Source organism: Malus domestica, chromosome 14, assembly GCF_042453785.1.
Source record: "Malus domestica chromosome 14, GDT2T_hap1".
In the NCBI taxonomy this organism is placed as follows: Eukaryota; Viridiplantae; Streptophyta; class Magnoliopsida; order Rosales; family Rosaceae; genus Malus; species Malus domestica.
The window spans coordinates 26,272,757-26,293,697 of NC_091674.1; the positions used below are offsets into that span (position 1 = coordinate 26,272,757).

At 37.2% G+C, this 20,941-nt stretch overlaps 2 protein-coding genes across 5 annotated transcripts; both read right to left on the reverse strand.

Moving 5' to 3' along the window:
* Positions 1-791: 791 nt before the first annotated feature.
* On the reverse strand, positions 792-9,036 carry LOC103455207 (uncharacterized). 3 transcript variants are annotated; one of them, XM_070812276.1, is made up of 8 exons: positions 8,793-9,036; positions 2,481-2,844; positions 2,298-2,331; positions 1,980-2,213; positions 1,786-1,875; positions 1,578-1,643; positions 1,377-1,468; positions 792-1,269 (listed from the first exon to the last, which is right to left on the reverse strand). In XM_070812276.1, exons 1-8 carry the CDS (start codon positions 8,809-8,811, stop codon positions 1,104-1,106), a joined length of 1,065 nt encoding a protein of 354 aa, XP_070668377.1. In that variant the 5' UTR covers positions 8,812-9,036; the 3' UTR covers positions 792-1,103. The 3 variants fall into 3 exon arrangements, with proteins under 3 accessions (XP_070668377.1, XP_070668379.1, XP_070668378.1); XM_070812278.1 differs by lacking the exon at positions 8,793-9,036 and adding an exon at positions 3,636-3,874; XM_070812277.1 differs by lacking the exon at positions 8,793-9,036 and adding an exon at positions 3,636-3,759 and having other exon boundaries at positions 2,481-2,936.
* An 859-nt stretch (positions 9,037-9,895) lies between these two features.
* Positions 9,896-13,146, reverse strand: LOC103455209 (uncharacterized). Of its 2 annotated transcripts, none has more exons than XM_008394801.4 (6): positions 12,629-13,146; positions 12,421-12,534; positions 12,238-12,318; positions 11,821-11,993; positions 11,587-11,658; positions 9,896-10,460 (listed from the first exon to the last, which is right to left on the reverse strand). In XM_008394801.4, the coding sequence occupies exons 1-5, from the start codon at positions 12,941-12,943 to the stop codon at positions 11,607-11,609; spliced, it is 735 nt and encodes a 244-aa protein (XP_008393023.2). In that variant the 5' UTR covers positions 12,944-13,146; the 3' UTR covers positions 9,896-10,460; positions 11,587-11,606. The 2 variants fall into 2 exon arrangements, with proteins under 2 accessions (XP_008393023.2, XP_008393022.2); XM_008394800.4 differs by having other exon boundaries at positions 11,587-11,683; positions 12,629-13,116.
* Between the last annotated feature and the right edge of the window lie 7,795 nt (positions 13,147-20,941).

Genomic DNA, 20,941 nt, shown 5'->3' on the forward strand with positions numbered 1-20,941 from the left:
AAGCACCTATGAAAAAAAGCTGTGAGGGTTTTAGGTGTTTGGTAAACTAAAAAAAAAGGGTTTATTTTAGAAGCTGCTGTGAGAATAAGCTGAAATCAAAGGAAAAAGCTGAAGCTGCTATTTGCAGCTTTGGAAAACTGGTTTTTTTTCAAAGCACACAGAGCTACAGTTCTCCTTTAATGAAAAGAACCACTATCGGACTGTTTTTTTTTTCCAAAAGCACTTTTACAAAAAAATTTACCAAACACTCTGCTGATTTATTTCACAGCTGCTTATTCTCACAGCAACTTTTTTTCATAACACAGCAATACCAAACCAGCCCTTAGACTTGCTGAGGTGCCCGCCTAGACCATCTAGGCACCTGCCTAACTCGTCCAGACCTGCTTAGGTTGCGACTCACTTAGACAGAAAATAGATAACTTTTATTTTTTTTCAATAAATTATAAGAGACTTGTCGAATACTTAAATAAACGTACATTATATGTTTGTTCTCCATGTTTTCATCATGTTCCAATACTTTATAATAAATATGTCATTATATTTTGTAGTTTATGATGAAATTATATATATTTTAAGTATAAACAGACACTTATTTACACGAAATATAATAGATTTACTTAAATCCGCCTAGGCGCTAGGCCCCAGCCCGCCGCCCGACTAGCGCCTAGCGTCTTTTAGAATCTTAACAACTGATATTAGGGCATATTTTCTCTCTTATTTCATTGGGTTCCAACAACACATCGGAATTCTCATGGAACGAGAATATAAATAAAAGATTTATTAGTGGGGAATTAACAAAAGCAGATTAATTGAATGGTATTAAGGAATAAGATATATAGAGTATAATTTCTTTCTGATATGCCTAAGTATATGCAGTTGCAAGTTGCAACCTACAAGTATATGCCACTAATTAGGGTAATGCTTTGAGCATCCAAAACTTAATCACCAAACAAACGTTTTCCTTCAATCTGTTGAAGGCATTGAATCCATAATTCTAAAATCTCATCTCTGGACTTCTGTTTGCTCTCCTTCTACAAAGAATTTCGGCAGTATATTTTCTTTCGGGATACTGTACGGTGTCTGGCTTCAGCTTGCCGCCTGAACTACCTCGCGCATTGATACGATTCAGGCCACCACGTCGAAAACAGATGGTGTTTGAGCTTCATTATCAGAGCAAAAATGCTGTAGCATGGGATGTGCAGTAGACCGACGGACAAGTACCACACCGGAGCATATGGCGATGACAAGTCTAGAAATGGATACGGCCACCTGTTTTTGAGAGGCGAAAATCGTCACTACAAGTAGAAGCTTATGGCGCAGCAAAATGATACGAAAATAGTCTGCAATATGCGAAACCAAAGAGATGATGAATTTACCAGAACTTGACACAAGCATGGAAGAGCCACTGGAAAACTACGTAAAAGACTGTCCACAGGAAGAAATACCCAATTCGGAACCAGGGAAAGGGCTGAAAATCGAGAAATTTATGGATATTAATCGTCAATGTATTCATGATAAGAACTGGAAACCCTTACCCTGCAGTGAATTGGAAATTTGAGCTGAGAAGGGCAACTTACCAAGCTGTTCAAAGCGGTATCGCCGAGCAAGAAAACTGCATTGATCGAGTGCATATTTATAATGAACTGTCAAAGAAAGGATTAAACATGTTCGTTTAGTATCATAATCACTGCTTACGTAAACTAATCACGATATTATGAGATGATAGAAAATCTAAAACAGACAGAGAAGAGCAGGGCAGAGTATTATATGGCTTATTGCACTTACAAAATTCAAGTTGTAATCTTTGATTGCAAGAAATGGAACTAGTATGAACCAGAAGACGAAATCTGTGAGAAGAACAGCACCGGCGTTCATCTGTTTACATGTAAAAATGTGGCGATTAAGCGAATTAAATAATATTATGCTGCACATTCTTGAAGACCAAGTGATAATTACAAGTCCTAAAACATTTTAATAACCTGGAAAATTATTTGGAAGACATAACCCGAAAAGCCAGCAGGTTGGCGAGGTTGAGGTTGTTCAACATGGGGGGCTGAGGATTTCTCTGTGGTTGAAGTACTACAAGAAACTACGTGCGAAGGAGTCGCACGAGTAGAGCCTTGCTCTGTATCTGCCTCAAAACTATCAACCCTATCGCCGGCAGTTTTCTTATGGTAGCGGTAGCATCCCCGAATGGAGAGCAACGATCCAAGCTGCACATGAAAATCGACATCAGCAGAAATCGAAAAATACTTAAAAAAGGAGAACAAGAACATTCAAGCAGAAAAGGAACTTACCCCAAAATAAATTGTGATCAATGCAAAAGTCCATCTGTCGAAAACCAAAATAACATCACTAATCAGAAGCCAAATAATTCAAAGATTTGGAGAAGCACTTTTCGGAAAAGCTGGACTCGTATAATCACAGATAGACTAAAATGCTATTGTGTTCATCAAATGGCTTAAGAGATGACAACTTACTGTGTGTAGAAGAGAAAAATGCTGCCTCCATCCACGAAAGCGGTGACGATGAGCAGAATCAAGAGCACAAAGAAAGCGAAAACCCGAAAAGCCAGAAGCCAAGCTGGATGAATTCCCTTGAGGCAAGGTCTCCAGGTTTCATCCTCAAACAATGCTCCTGCAGGCGTTTGTTGCTGTGTTTCTCCGCTGCTACCGCGGTTTGAAATGCCCCTTCTTGCTTCGTATTTGCACACCACAAACACCGAAAGAGTCATCGCAATCGAAATCCACACGGTGCAGAGCAAGACCCGCCAGTTGAGCCAGTAACTTGGAGTTGTTGTGTCTGCAGTCATGTTTGGCTGCCAAGAAGAACCTTTTGGAACTCCTGTTGTTAAACTCATGATGTTATAACCCTTTTACTTAATTATCTGATCGTTTTTTCACTCAAACAATGATTTGGGTTGCCTGGAAATTTGTCTTCAAATCGTCAAATAGTAAGAAACTTGGTTAATAAACAAAATTTTAGTTTACAAAATAAAGAATTGTTGTAAATTATTTTACAGGGGAAACTTGCAGGGAAAGACAAAAAAAAGAGGGAAACTTGCAGGGAAAGAAAAGAGAGAGAGAGAGAGAGAAGAACAGCTGAGGAAATTAGAAATTCAATTAAATAATTTGAATTTTGAGATATCTACAAAAACCCAAAAGGCAGAAGATGTTTTCGAAATCAAAGAACTTCAAAAATCACAAGAAAATTAAAAAAATAAAATAAAATAAAAGAATAAAGTGGAGGAATAAATAAGGTGATGAAAAAGTTAAAGTCGAAATACTCAAAGGAACAACCAAATGACAAACAAATTTACGAAAATCCAGATCCAGAGAGGAAGAAGAGAGAAGCAAGATAATACAGTACTAATGCAAAGAAACCACATTTGCAGATGAACTTGGTTGTTGATGGGATTAAATGCAAACTCAAAAGCCAGAAAACAAAACCCTACTCATATATGAACACATTAAGGCTTGAGATTAAGCAGAGATTCCAAACTTTAGGTAGATTTTTGCAGAGAAAGGCACACAAAACAGACATTTTTTTGATAATTTTACTATAATTATACATAAAAATGGGATGAAAAGAAGCAGCAGCAGCAAAATTCTAAGCAAAGGAAGGTTGATACTTACAAGCGAAAGCAAAGAAAACTTGGAGGTGTTTGAGAGGTATTAGAGATGCTTTGCTTCTTTGCTGTGGAGGGAGAGAAGTCTAGAGAGAGAATGGAGGGGGGGGGGGTGGGGGGAGAGAGAGGAAAAGGATGGAATGCTTTGAGCAGAAGGCACAAGGCTTTCACTTTCCTAATATATATATATATTCAGCAAAATCTTCCGAAAAAGACCAAAGTCCTCTGGAGTCTCTCTCTCTCTCTCTCTCTCTCTCTACATTTCCATGCAGATATTAAATTACTGATAAAATGTAAGCTTTCATCAACTTTCTTGGATAATTATATTTTTATTAATATTAAATCTTTAATATTTAATAAGAGACCAACCAGGGAACAATTGTCTGAATTTTTTATTGGAATTTGGCATTAATGCTTGAGGATATGCTTTTTGAGTACCAAGACTGGTTTTTTGATCAAGGAATAAAGCAAACTGTATTTGGGTCGATTTGAGTCAGTTAACCCATTCAAAAGCAACTTATAAAAAAACATAAAAAAGTAACCGTCCCTAAGTTCTATAGGGTGCATTTTTGTTCCCCACTCTCGAGAAAAATTTTCAATGTGCTGAGAATATTAGTTTAACCAATTGTATTATGATATTTGTTGTACATGATTGTGCTATCCGCACATTAGCACCTTCAAATGGTGGAATGTACACCATCCTTATCAGGTGATGGGCAAAAATATTCCCTTTTCCGAAGCAATATAAATGTTTTCAAAAAAAAAAAAAAACACTTTTAAGTACTTTTAAAAAACCACTTAGATTTAAAATAAGCATTATTATAAAGAAAAAAAAAACTTTAACAAAAGCACATACAAGTGTTTTTTACCTAACAATTTCAAACCAGCTCTAATGTATCTGGATTAATAAATGTATGTCAAAAGGAATTGGGTTAATTGATTTGCCATGATTTGTGATTTCAACTTAGTTTTTGACCAATGATTTGGGACCCATGAAGTCATGATTATTTCGATCAAATTAGATATCATAAAATTGGGAACTAGGACCCATTAATTTCAGAAACTTGCATGGCTTGTTGAATCCTTAATGGGTGGGGTCTCTAATGTGTAAAGAGTAATGATTGTGTTAGCTTTCAGTTAAAGCATGAGATTCATAGCCTCACAGATTGTGTGACCTACCTGACTTGCCTGTTAGACCAGAAAATGCCACCTATTTTAATCACTATATCTCATCTTATTGGTTATTGGTTATGCATTATATATCATCCCGTGCCGGAGTAAACATTCTCTTACTTCTAAATTTTCCACTTTTAGTTTTTTTATTTATTTGAACGCTCATGATTAAGAAACATCAACATATTTTGTTAACTTTTTATAGAGAGAAAAAAAAAAAAGCAAGGTGAGAGAGGAGGTGGGGGAATGGAATTTGGAGAGAAGAGAATTATACTCTTACGAGAAAATCTTCGATCAAGTTGTCTAATCATGTGAATTGTCCGACTAACATTACAAAAGAATGAGAATTTCAACATTTCAATCTTATCCGAGTTCATGCTAGTCCCACCCCTTCATTCTGTCCTATTCCAACCAATATCACAAAACCGATAAGAAACTACACCACTACATATTTATTTTCATTCGATCTCACGCTAGTATTGCCCATAAAACTATCCTATGCGGCAGCCCTACTTAAGAATGTGGTGTCTACTAGTTGACGGATTGTTATGTTTTATAAAAGTGGAACACAAATTTCACCGCCCTGAATGGCTTTATAGCTTTCATCACAAGTTATAGAACAAAAAAAAAGGAAAGAAAAAGACACCGAAGAAACAAAATACAAAAGAAAAATAAAAATAAAATTGAGAAAATTAAGACTGGTAATTAAATTAATTAGTTAATATCCCATCGATATCCCAAAACGAGTGAAAGTTTTGCAGAACAGTTCTTTTTAGTTTTTATTATATATATATATATATATATATATTGGCTTTTGATTAACGCGTTACGTAATATGAAGGTGAAATTGACAGGTGCATTGCAAAGAAGGTGCAGAAAATAGTCGTTTAGTTAAGACGGTGACAAGCGTGGTCGCCAAGCAAGCAGAAATCTTAGGCGGACACCACTAATTGCTTGGACAATGGGCAACCATAAATCAGGGGATTTCACTCATATATTGTCATAAAATCACAATCTGAGGGACTGAAAGACATTCACGTAGTATTAAACTATGATTGGACAACAGGCTACAAATTCAGATCATTTAATGTTTGTAGCGTTTGAAACTACGTAACATGAAAAAGTTTTCCAACTTTTAAGCGCCCACAAAAAGATAAATTCTAGCATCTAGACCACGTGTACCAAAGTGTCAAAAACACAAAACACCACACATACTCCACCCTCCTAATTTTAAGGCTCACACACCTGTCCCAAACTGTTATCGCACTCTCTCTCTCTTTCTCATTGTCCTTAGTCTGATTTTCAGACAGAAGAACGTTTCTCACACAAAGTAGGATTCTCTCCCCTTTTATTCTCATCCCCTTCTCTCTCCCCTCCTCTCACACTCTCCTTTTTATCTTACTGTCTTTATATAAAAATTATATAAGATGTTGATGTGACTTAATTATAGCCATTTAAGTAGGAGAAGAGAAAATGAGAGAGAGAGAGATTAGGAGGGAAGATAATCCTCCTCCCTCTGGCACAAGGGTTAGAGAATAGGATGAGGAGTGAGAACATGTTGGTCTCTAACAACTAAGTATGGTAGTTAACATTATAATTAAAGTACTAATTAAGTACTTATTACAGACTATAAAAAATGATTAGATGCCGCACCTCAAGACCCATTATCGTCACCGCTGGCTAATTGGTTTATTATTCGAAATGAAAACACTGAATAGTTCAAATCTGTTTTGTTTTTGGTGGATCGTGAAATATAAAAATTTGTTAATTATGCTAATGAAGTTTTAGAATATGATTTAGGTGGCAAACAAATCATTCATTCTCCACACGTCACAGCTAGTTTTGTTCAAACAGAAGATTCCTCTTCAGTTAGTTCATGCCAAAAAGATGTTTTAGATTTTGGCCATTACCATTCATGATTTCTAAATAAAAACTCATCTACATATAAACGTCCAATAAAAGCCTAAATTTAAAATCTGCAGCCACATCGAAACACTATTGACCTACTAATACAATTTATTTACACCCATGCCACTTTCCCAAATCCCTAAATTTATTCCAAATTAAAAGTTGTAGAAAAAGTGAAATAAAATATATAAACTGTTGTATTGCATTAATTGTATCCATATCATACCAAAAATTTACCTTTTTGTGATATGTATATTTTGCATTAATTGGGAAGTAAATTAATTTGTTCCAATTATTAAAAAAAATATACTAAATCCATATTATATATTTTGAATCAAATAACACTTCTCTAACTTGTAGGTAAATTATTTTTCATGTATTGTTATATATATTAGGCACGTTTTATTCTTGTATAAATATAGGTATGACACAATATTTTTCAATGTAATACATCAAATTACAGTTCTTCTTGTTATGGGTAAATTATTCTCCATGTATTAGTGAAAAAAATATATTATATTACACACGGGGTATAATTTTTTCGTAAGTAAATTATTGGAAATTAATTTGTTCCAATTATATAAAAAATATATATACTACATCTTGATTATATATATATATATTTTTTTTTTTTTGAGAAAACCTAGATTATATATTTTGAATCAAATAACATTTTTGTATACATGATAGGTAAATTATTTTTCATGTATTATTACATATATATTAGCCTATTAGGGACATTTTTTGATAAAAATATATAAAGTAATATGTATATGATTGTTTGTAGGTAAAAAGTTACAATCAAAAGCATGATCCAATTCCTAAGTTTATGCAATAATTTGTTGTTGGTATACAATATTTTGCATCATTGGAAATGAACATTTCAAATAGTAGGTAGGTAAATTAATATGGTCTAATTATATAAAGACACACACACACACACACACATATATATATATACAGAGAGCTTAAGGGGAGGGATCCCCATTTTTTGAAAAAAATGGGGATTAGGTGTGGGGCCCACTTCACATCAAATTTCAACGATCCGAACCATCTATTTTGTTAGTCTCGATTCATAGACCATCCTTGCAAAAATTCAATTCAATCCGAAACCATTTGCCTATTTAATTATCAATATCAAATTTCATATTTTCTTATATGACAAAGTATTCGTTCATTTCCTTGAACCCAATTAGATGTCTTAAACATTTCCAATTTAGCTAATATTTTGTAAGGATGATCTATGAATAGACACTAACAAAATAGACGGTTCGGATCGTTGAAATTAGATGTGAAGTGGGCCCCACACCTAATCCCCATTTTTTTCAAAAAATGGGGATCCCTCCCCTTAAGCTCTCTGTGTTATATATATATATATATATATATAATTTATACACATTTTGAATCAAATATATTCTTTTTACAAAATCATTAACTCTCTCCTTACAATCTGCATAGAATTAATTGTGCACATCAAATATGCAATAGGGGTATTTTAGGCATCTAAAAATGTAAAATGTGTAAATTAATATGTAATTAATGAATTCACTTAGGTGGATCCTAGTCACAGTTTTTTTTTTAGTAAAAAAATTATGTTGGGTTTTATAAGGAAAAAAATTGAAGGGAGTATTCTAAACTACTCTTAGTCTATGGAGAGAGAGATTCGAATACGGGGTTAAAAAAGCATGCATACGGATGATGCCCGAGCCAACTAAGCTAATTCATAAATGTGGCCTTTTTAAGCATTTTTTATATTCTACACTACTCTTAATCTGCCAAAGTGAGAGATTCAAACTTAGGTGCAATGAGGCAAGCAAACAGCCCAAACCAACTAGCATAACTCATTTATTTGCTAGTTTTCGAATTTCATAGCGCCATACAACCTCAAAACAAACTTCAAATATAACAGATAATAGTTCAATAAATCTAACAAAAATCTTCTTTTCCAACCTAGTTTTTGTCCTTAATGGGTGCAAGTGCAAATGATTCAATACCAGACCCATGATCAAAACATGATGAATATTCCAACCAAAGAACAATGAGAGAGAGAGAGAGAGAGAGAGAGAGAGAGAGAGAAGCAGACCGATTATGAAGCTTCTCATGGTGACGAGGGATCCCAAAAGTGCTTTTGTAGAGGCAGCAGCCGATGAGTTAATCACTTGAAACGAGTGACTACTATTACAGAGATTACAGAATGGTCATGGAAAGTGTAGTGGTATTTGTAGAAGGAAGGCTAGCAAAATGATTGGTTAGAGAAATTTTTTAGTGTGCCGAAAACATGATCCGATACACCAAATATAATAATACAAATGGTTGATAACTTAAAAAATTTCTCGATTGGTTAGGTGTACATGCTGTTATAAATACAATCTACATGATCATGAAAAAGGGGCGGAAATTAATAACAATAATTGTTGAGTATAAGAATGTTAAAAGACAGAAGATGGGACTTCCAGACACTTGTCTATCCCTCTTTTATGGGAAATTTCGTGTTTCAAAAGCCTCCTCACACTACACTTATTAAAACCTAACCAATGTGCCGAGAAAACCTAGCATGTCCCGAGGTGTATATTCTTTTAATGTAGCACTCATCACGTAACTTGAGCCTTACGTGAAGAAGAGGTATGCACCCTCGTGTAGGTAAGTTGTTCTCCTATATGCCCCCATCCACCTTGTCCAAATAACGATATTCGTTGCTTTGTTTGATTTACTCAATTTGATGGTCAAAAATAAAGAGGAACGAGTATAAGGAGAAATAAAGTGTGATTATCATTTCCCAATATTTTCATTTTCGACACGAATATTTTAAAAAAAAATGGAGCTAAAAATATGAATGGTGAAAACTTATCATTTGACTCCAAAGGACACATGAGCTCCCCAAAAGCCAGTAAATACATGGTGACTTATTGTCACTGGTCATGAATATATTGAGGAAGGTCCTATTTTTACCTCCCTCACATCCTTGTTGATTTTTAGCCGTTTATCTTCTTCAATACATTCCATCTGACAGCCGAAAATTGAGAGGAGTGTGAGAAGTAAAAATGGGTATGTGGATAACACTACCCTACATTGCAAGGACATAACTAATAAGCGCGAGGCAACACAACATCACACCAGCAACAGCATCATAGGATAGAAGTCAAAGAAATTAACAGATTAGAACTAACAACTTAAACACATACGTGATACCAGATGAACAACTAAATTCGACATTGCATAAACAACAAACCTGATTCTTCATCCTGCAATTCACCGAACATACTCGGCACTTTCTGTGTTCACATCATGCACCATGCCACCGAAACATTAAGAACGATCGAGCGTACGATGCCAATGAAGAATGACTGTCATATAAGCCTACTAGATACCTAAGCTTGGATTTCAAACTACTTGTATCCATCCAACCTCTAGGCTACTGAGAATCTTACACAAACATATTCCCTTACAAAATTGTCACAAAACCTATATACTTTCATCTTTACCAATGAATCATTTTCCTAAATCTGCTACGTAGAACTTTACTTGTTTATGTACCAATTCCTCAGGAACAGAAATGATTTTTACACTTAAATTACTGAATACAATATGGAATAAAATTCCGCTGTCCTCCGTAGGGATGCCACAACTTACTTCTCACAATTCAAAAGGTGTCAATGTCATCTTCCAATATCGAGAGGGCAAAGGGAGCAATTGCCACATTAAACGATTGTGAACTTACCCTATTGATGTGTTTCATCTCAAACTCACCTTCCTGCATTGTATGAAAACAAAATATGTATCAATTTCTTTAAAGTTGCATTTGGATTTGTGGATTTAAAACAAAGGATATCGATGTATGTATGTTTAATTTAAGTTTGTCTGCATCAAAAGTTCAAAACATAAAATGAAAACATTGAAGCTTCGGCTAATAATTGAGAAGAAAAACTCTATTGAATGATTTGAAATAGCACTTTTTCCATGAGTAAATTCTCAGCCATTTCAAACATCATATTCATATCCGTCACAAACACACCAAACAACAGTTAAATTCATATCCGTCACAAACACACCAAACAACAGTTCTAGGGTCTCTAGCACATTTGCACTACGAAATCAAATCCCAATACCTTTCTCTAAATCCACAAATCCAAAAGCAACATAAGAGTATTTTAGTTCAACGAAGAAGAAAATCAAATCATTTGGAAACCACAGTAAAAAGAAAATTGATCAAATGAACTATCAAACTTTTCTCCAACAATGGAAGTACGTGAACACAGGTTTTAACCCAAGACTTTTCCTCCTAGGTGCATTCACTGCTCATAGAGCTTATAGCGATATATAAATTTCCATGATCACTAGCTTTAGACAAAGAAACCTTTACTATAAGAAAAACCGGGGGCCAGCCTCACGACACAGCATTGCTGGAGGCGACTCGTAAGTGCAACATGCCAGGTGACTTTTGATGGGGTTCACACCTATAGGTTACTCAATTATGAATGGATGGATTCATACTCCATCATACATATGCCCAAAAGATAGGCAAATCAGTGAACGCTGTAATTGGAATGTGATAATGTGATTGATAAAAAACTAGGTACCATCTTGAAATTCTTTCTAATCGTATTTATGCACTGTTGGAAGCATTTTGAAAAAGAAAAAAAAAACTCAAAAAGAAAATAACATTTTCGTTTTAATTTCTCAATGTTCCAGCTATAGAGATGCCTTATTTGAAATATTCATAAATGTAAAGCTTCACCGTAGATATGCCGTAATCTGCAACTGAAAAGGGTATCTCACCACACAAGCCACATTAAATAAAGCTTGAGCCCTTCTATTTCGGATTGTATCAAAGTACAAAACCAATTAAATGTATTTTATAAATATGATTTCATGCTTACCATTCTGCCACTGGGAGTGCTTAATGGGCAAGCTGATGAGTATTCAAAACTCGTTTGAGGAAGAATAACTGGCTGTTCACCAATAACACCAATCCCCCTACGATGAGCAAAAGTAATACACAATATATTTGGTAAAAGAAGAAGAAATATCCTACCATTAACTGCGAGCAGGAAACCGAAAATAAGATAATCCAGAAGAGGTAAGAGATATCACAGAAAAGAAAACTAACTCACCAGACATTTTCGGATTTTCCGTTGGCATCCGTGATAATCCAATGCCTTCTAAGAAGTTGAACAGGACGATCTGAGTTATTGGTAATTCGTATTCTATATGCAAAAAAGTGTTGCCCCTTCGAAGGCTGACTTCTGCCCTCTATGAATACACTCCTAACTTGGACCCGAATACCCTGAAGAAACAAAGATTTCATTTCAAATTCATCCAATTAAATTAGCATGTGAACTTTTCCATCAAAATTATTTTTCTTTTGCTCACATTCTACCAAAATTCGCGTTATCCGCTCTAAAAATATCTTATTTCCCAATTGAATTAATGCGTGCAGTAACGATAACTACAGATCTCAAAAGTTAAAGAAACAAATTAAATCAAAACAGCAATGTAATTATGTGATGAAATACTGCATATTCTCATACCAAAGTTGTTGCATCACTTGAACATTTCAAGAAAGAGTAAGGGGCAATTTCCTTTAGCTCATCTCGATATTTCGCGGCGTCCTGGGCACATCAAATCAAGACTTTTAATGAATTTGGTGTTGCATTTTTCAGCTCAACGCTAATTAGCAATAAACACCCTCCAAATTAACTCAATTTATTTACCTCAAATCTCTCTTCAGCAATTGCCTCCTTTATCCTTCTTCGGAGCCACAAAACCGGCTCCTCCTCTTCTAACAACTTCAACGAGTCCCGGATCCTCGCCGCCTCCTCGTAATCCTACAATTTCAAGCTTAAAAACCATAATCCTCTGTTTGGATTCCGAGCAAACGAAGGAAAGTGCGAGAAAGTTTAAAATTTACAATTTACTCACCTCAGATTTCGACGCGACCTCCATTTGCTGCTTCAACAAAGCCCAGCTCTGACTCCGAGACAGAAATGAACTCGGTTTCTGACCCGCACCAGAACTCGGACTCGAACTCCGACTTCCACTCCACTCATTCCCCCCGCTCCTCTCCACGGCGCACGCCACGACCCGACACGATTTCCCGAAATCCCCATGCCCCGACCCGACTCTCAAGTTCCGGACCTCCGAATTCGCGACGCCGAAGCTCCCCCGCCCCGGCGAACACGTCCTCGTCGTCCCCGGACAGCAATTACTGCAGACTTTGAGGCTTAATGAATGCATTATCTTCTTCTACCTCCGATTCTCCCTCACTTTCTTTCTCTCTTGGAAAATTTGAAAGATTTTCTCGGGAAAATTTTTATAGTGAGCAATTTGGGTTGGAGGGTTCCGAATTGGAGCGAAAACTGAGGGGAATTGGAGCGGTGCTACATTCCCACTGCTCGCACGTGTTTTTCAGGATATGCTTAATATCCTAATTAATTTTCATTAAAAAAATCGTAATTAATTTCTATATTAGCTAATTCGTTTTATCCATAATCCTATTTTTGGACTTCAAACTACTAAACTAGCCCTACTAAAATATGCTGACGGCCGTACCTTGGACAGCTTATAGGGGTATTTTGGAAAATTTGAAATTAGGGGATATTTTAGGTTTTGCCACGTGTGGTATTTGAGGTGTAGTGTGTATGGGAATTGGATGGATCCCTCCTGAGCAAATAGTGGGGATCCTCATGACCACACAACATGGACTGTTAAATTTTGATCCAACGGCTACAAACAAGGGTCCCTCTAAAAATTATAATAATTGTAGTCATTGGATCAAAATTCAACGACCCGTGTTATTTGGTCATGAGGATCCTCACCATTTGCTAAGAAGGGGATCCAATTTCGTGTGTATGGACCTCAGATTGAGGGGTTGGGGATTTTTTTGCTAATTATGAAGGAGGCCCACTGAATGTATTATATCCTTCATGATGTATGTATTCTGCTTCTTATAAATGAACATCGTATTTTTTCCTAAATAAAAAAATTATAGAAGAAATGTTACATGTGTGTTCAATTGGTGTATCTTCTTATTTGGGTTTCACACTACTTCCCTCGCACGTGCTCTATCAATATGGCACGGGTAAGTTATTATTAGAACATTTTATGTCAACGATACAATCTATTTAAAAGAAACTTATATATTTCATTGTATAATTGCCACAAACTATTACGTTAGTGGCAATAATCATGTTGAGTAAGTCATTATCTTGCAAGATGAGGGACTTATTTACGCCTCTAGAATACCGGTACATTAATATGGAGATACTTTAAATAGTAACGTGGCAATACTTTAAATGTCTAGCACAATGCCACTTATTTCCATATAAGAATGTATTTAGTTTAAGATATTGTCACAATGATTGACCTAATGCATATAATGTGGAGCTAAAAAAAATCCCAAAAATTGTAGAGGTGACACGTGAATTTTTTGACAAGAATGAAAAAATTACGCTTGAGTCACATTAGTATTTCCACGCGTTTGCAACGGACAATAACAGTTCAATCAAGAAAGAGTCAAAGGTGATCAATATGGTATTTATTCAAATCCATCTCATCACCCCTCATCAATCCCTTATTGATTTTATTCAAAATGTAACTCTCAAAACTTTCTATTTAATTTATAAATAATTACCATGTTAATTGCAAGATATTATTTCACATAATATCTTGCAATTATTCACCCAATTACACCATATATGGCTGGTCATTCTCCACCAATAAGGCCAGCCACCTTCCTATAAATACCCCACTTATCCCACTAAAATGCTAGGTCATTTGCTACCCACAAACTCCTAGACACATTCTTTCCAAAATTCTAAATTTTGCATCGGAGATTCTTCGGCCAAAGCACCGTCCAATTCATCGTGAGCGAGTGAGGCTTTTGACCTTAATCCTAGTTGTTATTATTTTGCAAGTGCATTTTTGTCAAGGGAGAAGATGACGGAAATTTGCATCCACAAATTGGTGTTTTCATTGAGAGTTTGATTCACACGCTCGAAGAAGACTCCCGCATTCAAAGTTTCTCATTTCTTGTTCATTCATAGATTTTTCGTACGTTCATATTCCTATAATTTTTTTTATAAAATTCTTTTAATAAACGTAAAAGAAAAGTACAATGATGGAAATTTTGGAAACCACGACGAACAGAATTTCCTGCGTTTTGAGATCCGGAACAAGTGATAGAGATCGCTACATAGCCGCACCACGACGATCCACGATGGCTAGAGGATCGGCACTACCCTCACGGGGCACCACTATGGCAGACCATGGCGAGCCCTCTGTCTACGGTGAGCAGGCAACCATGCAGCAGCAAGCCCAGGCCTGCTCAACCTTGCATCAGATGACCCAGCCCATACCATAAGGTAGCCAGCCTAGCGTGAAGCAACACAAATCGTTATGCCCTAGCAAGCCCAGAAACTGTAGGCCCAAGGCAGCAGCACCCAATGCCAGTCCAGCCCATGCCTATGGTAAACTAGTCCAAGCCGTGCCAAAAGCAGTCGGAGTTGCGACTCAGCATAAGCCCAACGCGAGCCTAATACACCCTTGGCCTAAAGCCAAGTAGGCTAGACTGCACTGCACCCACATACCTCGCACGTGGCTCGGCCCACTTCTTTGGCCTAACCTGCTCCCGCCGTCCACCTAGCAATCCCGATTGGTCCAAGATTGATTTAACTTCCCCAGCTTCAGATTTCTGGATCGACAATTGAACCATGGGTATTTTCACCCTGATTTTCTGCAGATTTAACATATCCCAACTTAAATCTCGTACCTGGAGTCCATTACTTTTCCACTACTCAAAAAGACGCATATCATCCAAGCTTTTGCATCTCGTATGGCAAATAACACTTATCTCGACAAGTCATAGAGTTGACAAGCACCCTTACATAGCAGATGACCTTAGTGAATCAGCTTTTGTAGCGCATCGAGATGTAGTGTGCCCCATACAAGGTGTCCTGAAATAGGACAAAGTCAAACGACGACTTTTTCTAGCAATCCTGGCAACCCACCTCTCGACCAGCCATGATCCGAGCGTTTTAGCGGTGTACACTCCTGCCTGGGTTCCCGAGATAGCATATACTCTCATCTTAGTGCGTGGAGGAGCGTACACTCCAAGTTAGGCTCCCACGGACAAATGCATTCACGGTTGGGCCAACACTCTGAAAATCAACATGAACAACCTTCCAAGCGAAGTGTTTATTCGTGGCTAGGCCAGCAATGAGCATCATCCACCTTACATCGGAGTGGGTAGCACATCGCATGGAGAGAAGCAGTTACTCAATCTGACTCAAGTTTATTTGGCAGTTTATGAGTAACCCGTTCGCCTGCTAGGAACATACCACATACATTGCAATTACAACATTGACGAGCCAAGTACAGGGAAAATCAGACTAGACTAACAGGTCACAACCGGAGGGAGTCGGAAACTCTGATGTCCTAGCAGAGGCAAATTCATGAAAAAGTTTTTGACCAAACGATTACGCGATTTCCAGCTCAACGAAGTTACTGACGCGGCGCTCCAACAAGATATGACTAACATAAGTAGGTCACCTTTTATTCATAAGATCGAGTAGACGAAACCATTTCACATACACTGGTAGCTACAAAGATTACTTTTGTCGCAACAACTCAGCCTAATGAAATGGTACTAGAAGGACACACCAACCCAACCACCAAGAACTAGTGGCATATCTTTTTTTCATCTCAAAACGATTCAATACTGGAGTAACACATCCCTAGTAGCCGAGCACCGCATACTTAGTGGTCCAATTGCAAACAACCTAGCCCAAGCTGACCTCAGTTCTGCGCTCACAGCAGTGCTGATCTTACACCACAGCTCCAATCCATGTCGATCTTGCCCTGCAACTTCTAATCGCGCCGACCATGCCCACGATACTTCAAATTTTAAAGCATCCAACGACGAAGTAAAATATGAGGCTTTACTATCATCACCTCTAGTGAAAGACTTAACGATGAAGAAGCTTGCAATCCATTTAGATTCTCAACTGACTACCAACCAAGCCTCAGAAGAACACACGATGAAACATGTAAAGATGACACAAAACTTGGAGAATGTCCGTGAGCAGCTCATTGCGCTTCCCATTTACACCCTTACACGAGTTCCACAAGCAATTTGAAATCGCAAGCAGATCGCCGAACAAGACCGTACAGACTGATAACTATTTTAGTTGTCTAGTAGTCCAGTTTTCTTCAGTTGCACTCATAACAATGACTTCTATGCTCTTCAGTACGATAGGGTAAACCAATCTTCCGACACCCATTTGGGTTAGCTCTCTAGTGCGAGAGGGTAAACTAATTCCCCAACACCCATTTGGGTCTGCTCTCCAATGTGAGGATAAACTAATTGCTCTCCAGTGTGAGAGAGTAAACTAATTGTTCTACAATGCGAGAAGGTAAACTGCTCTCCAGTGCGAGAGGATAAACTAATTGTTCTACAATGCGAGAAGGTAAACTAATCCCCTGACACCTATCTGGGTATGCTCTTTAGTGCGAGAGGATAAACTAATTGATCACTAGTGTGAGAGGGTAAACCAATCCCCCGACACCTATCTGGGTAAACTCTCCAATATGAGAAAATAAAATAATTGCTTTCCAATGTGAGAAGGTAAACCAATCTCCAGACACCCATCTGGGTAAGCTCTCTTGTACAAGAGGATAAATTAATAGATCTCCAATGTGAGATGGTAAACTAATTTCTCTCAAGTGCGAGAGGGTAAACTAATTCCCCGATGCCCATCTGGGTTTGCTCTCCAGTGCAAGAGGATAAACTAATTGCTATCTAGAGGGAGATGGTAAACCAATCCCCAACACCCATCTGGGTAAGCTCTTTAGTGTGAGCGGATAAACTAATTACTCTTCAGTGTGAGAAGGTAAACCAATTTCCCGACACCCATCTGGATTTGCTCTCTAGTGCAAGATGATAAACTAATTCTTTGACACCCATCTAGGTCTACTCTTCAATGGAAGGGGGCAAACTTCCCATGAATTTCCACACTACTCATTTTGATGTGATTAGTTAAAGATTTTCATATTCCACATATCTTTATTATGTTGTGATGCAGGCTATACAACTCCAATGATCAAACTCGAAGACCAACTAAGCATCAAATGGTCATAGAGTAGTAGTCGACGACGAACTCAACAACTTGAAGCCCAATAAGGCAAAACTCACTACCATTGTGACTCTATAGGATTGTCTACTTTTTCGAAGCAGCGTGCCTAACCGATAGTTCTATGGCTAAAAGTTTTGTAAAACACTTCAAGCAAACAAAGTTTCAAGGAAAATGAAGATTGAGTAAGGCGAAGAAAGCAGTTTATTTCTAGCAAATTGGTAAACTTATACGAAGGTCGATAAAATCCGACACAAGCTAAATAGAGTAAACTACTCATTTAGCAACTTGGATGACCTTAGGCTCTCCAACATCCATCTTGTCCTCAGCATCCACTTCGCACTCAGCACTTTACTCATGCAATACTCAATCTTCAACATCTCTGATCTTGGCAGCTCCATCATTGATTGCTCCATCAATGGCAGCTGAGAAATCAAACTCAATTAGTTTCCTCCTTCTTAGCAAGTAGTACAGACATGGCAGCTCAAACCATGGGCCATGCAATGCTACTTCATCGGCCTATGCCGAGCCAGTCCTTGGCTCCAGCCCAAGTTGTGGCCCCTACCACACCACATTCTCGGCCCATGCCGAGTCGACTGCTGGCCCCTGCCAGCCAACATGCTGCACAACCCCGACTGTTGCCCCGCTGTAGCACCACCTAAGAATAAAACAAAGAAAATTAAGTTGTTCTTACCTTGGTGTGACACGGAGAAGACAAAGAAATCAACAGAAAACAGCTCTTTGTATGGACAAATGAAGAAGAATGCTAGAAGAATGGGAACAAATACCTCTATCTTTCTCTCTTTCTTATAGGGATAAATAATTACCCTCACAAGTTGATTTAATCCCCTACTTAAGGTAGGCTTAAATAGGCTTTGGTGGTGATTTATTTCCATTTCCTAGAATAATCTAGTTACAAGTCCAAGTGGGAATCTGCATCAAGGTTGGAGATCTCTACACCTACTGCATTTTCCTACGAGCAGCCCAGCAGGTGTAGGGGCATTTGTGGAGCAAAAAATAATCCCAAAAATTATGGAGGTAACACGTGGATTTTTAGACAAGAAGGACAAAATTACTCTCGAGGCACACTGGGATTCCTACGCGCATGCAACAGACAATAACGACTCAATCAAGGAATAGTCAAAGGTGATCAATATGGTATTTATTCAAATCTCTCTCATCACTCCTCATCAATCCCTTATTGATTTTATTCAAAAGGTAACTCCCAAAACTTCCTATTTAATTTATGAATAATTGCCATATATGTAATTATTCACCCAAAACTTCCTATGTAATTATTCACCCAATTACACCATATATGAATGGCCACTCTCCACCAATAGGGTCGGCCACCCTCCTATAAATGCTCCACTTATCTTACTAAAATACTAAGTCATTGCTACCCACAAACTCTTAAAAACATTCTTTTCATAATTCTAAATTTGGCATCGGAGATTCTTCGGCCAAATCTCCCCCATTTCATCGTGAACGCGTGAGGCTTTTGGCCTTAATCTTAGGTGTTATTATTTTGCAAGTGCATTTTCGTCAAATGAGAAGACGAAAATTTGCATCCACATATGAGTCTTACTATTACTTGAAACTACACAACGATAATTTCAAATCTTGAAACTCAATGACCCATTTGGTGAGTTAGATGGGATGAGTTATGTCCAATTAAATTCATGTCTCTTTCCTTTTTTATTCGAAAATTGCTAATTTCTCTTTATAGATTTGATTCAACTAAGTAATTTTTCTTTGTCAACCAATTTTCGACTGAACAATTTCATTGAAAGTAGTGAGCCGGGGCTTGAAGGTGGATTTGGATTTGGTTTGTTATATATATATATATGCTAATAACAATTCCCAACTGTTATTAGCACTCCAAAAATTTTATTCCACACTCCTTACAAGTGTATTTTTCTTTCTAATTATAGATAGTTTGGAGTGCAAAATGAGATTTTTGGAGTGTTACTACAATTCCCTTATATATTTATACAGGCAGATGAAAACACTCTTCTTGAACGCATGCGTCGAGCTGCATAACTCATCCATCTCAATGCGCTAGTTCCACGGAAATCATGTAGAATTTTGATGAGGAAGTGCGCTTTCCTTATCGAATGAGGTGTTCCATCCGTCAAGAGAAAAAAATAGTATGCAGCTTTGTGCTTGACATCAGTCTGCTTAAGTTGTTTGACTGCATCACGAACTGCCACTACATTTTCAGCAACACTTTGCGTACGGAACAACCCGAGCGCAAAGTCCATAGCAATATCCTGCCAAATGTCATTGGGAACAGGCAAAGGCATGTAGAGGCAAGTGTTTTGAACTTGTCTTTTAGAAACTTGACAAGTATAAGATTTCCGCACAATTGCTCCAGCATTGAATCCGAAATATTTATAAGATATCTTTCAGAATTGTCTCGTTGTTGAATTCAGATAGTCCCACATCAAGATTTGTGCATCCGATAGCTGGAATCACTCGGTAACGTAAAAAGCACTTCTTCGTATAAGTTCATGTTTGTCCAATATTGTGCTTACCTTTTATCATGTAAGCAAATACTTTCCTCATGTCCCTTGAACACCCGATAAGTTTGTGTATGTTATCGGAAGGCATGTAATTGTGCATAAAGTTTGTTTAATATTTGTTTGTCTTCACATGTGTTGACACTTGATTTCCTCATGTAAACATTTGAGGTACGTTATGAAAGCAATGAAAGAAACTATGTGCTACAACAGCTAGCTACAAAGCAATAGGTGAGTTTTTGGTAAATTACATATTGGATCTAATTTGTTGTAATTACACCAACACTGCTCTTATTGTTTTACCGGCGTGGTGATTTGACTAAGCAAGGGAAAGAGGTTGTTGCTAACTTGCTAGTTTGGAGATCTCAGATTTTACCGAGGACTAAGTTGCGCCACTATTTACTGTCCAAAAATGCTACTCTTCTTACCATTTTTTTAATATCACAATTTTTTTCATTTCGTTAATAGAGATTGGACCCATGTGATATTCTTCAATTCTGCAAAGACAAACAAAACAAGGATATGAGCTTTAATCTTGGGCAATTTTTTTATCCATTTGATATTGCTCCTTGACTGAATTCCTT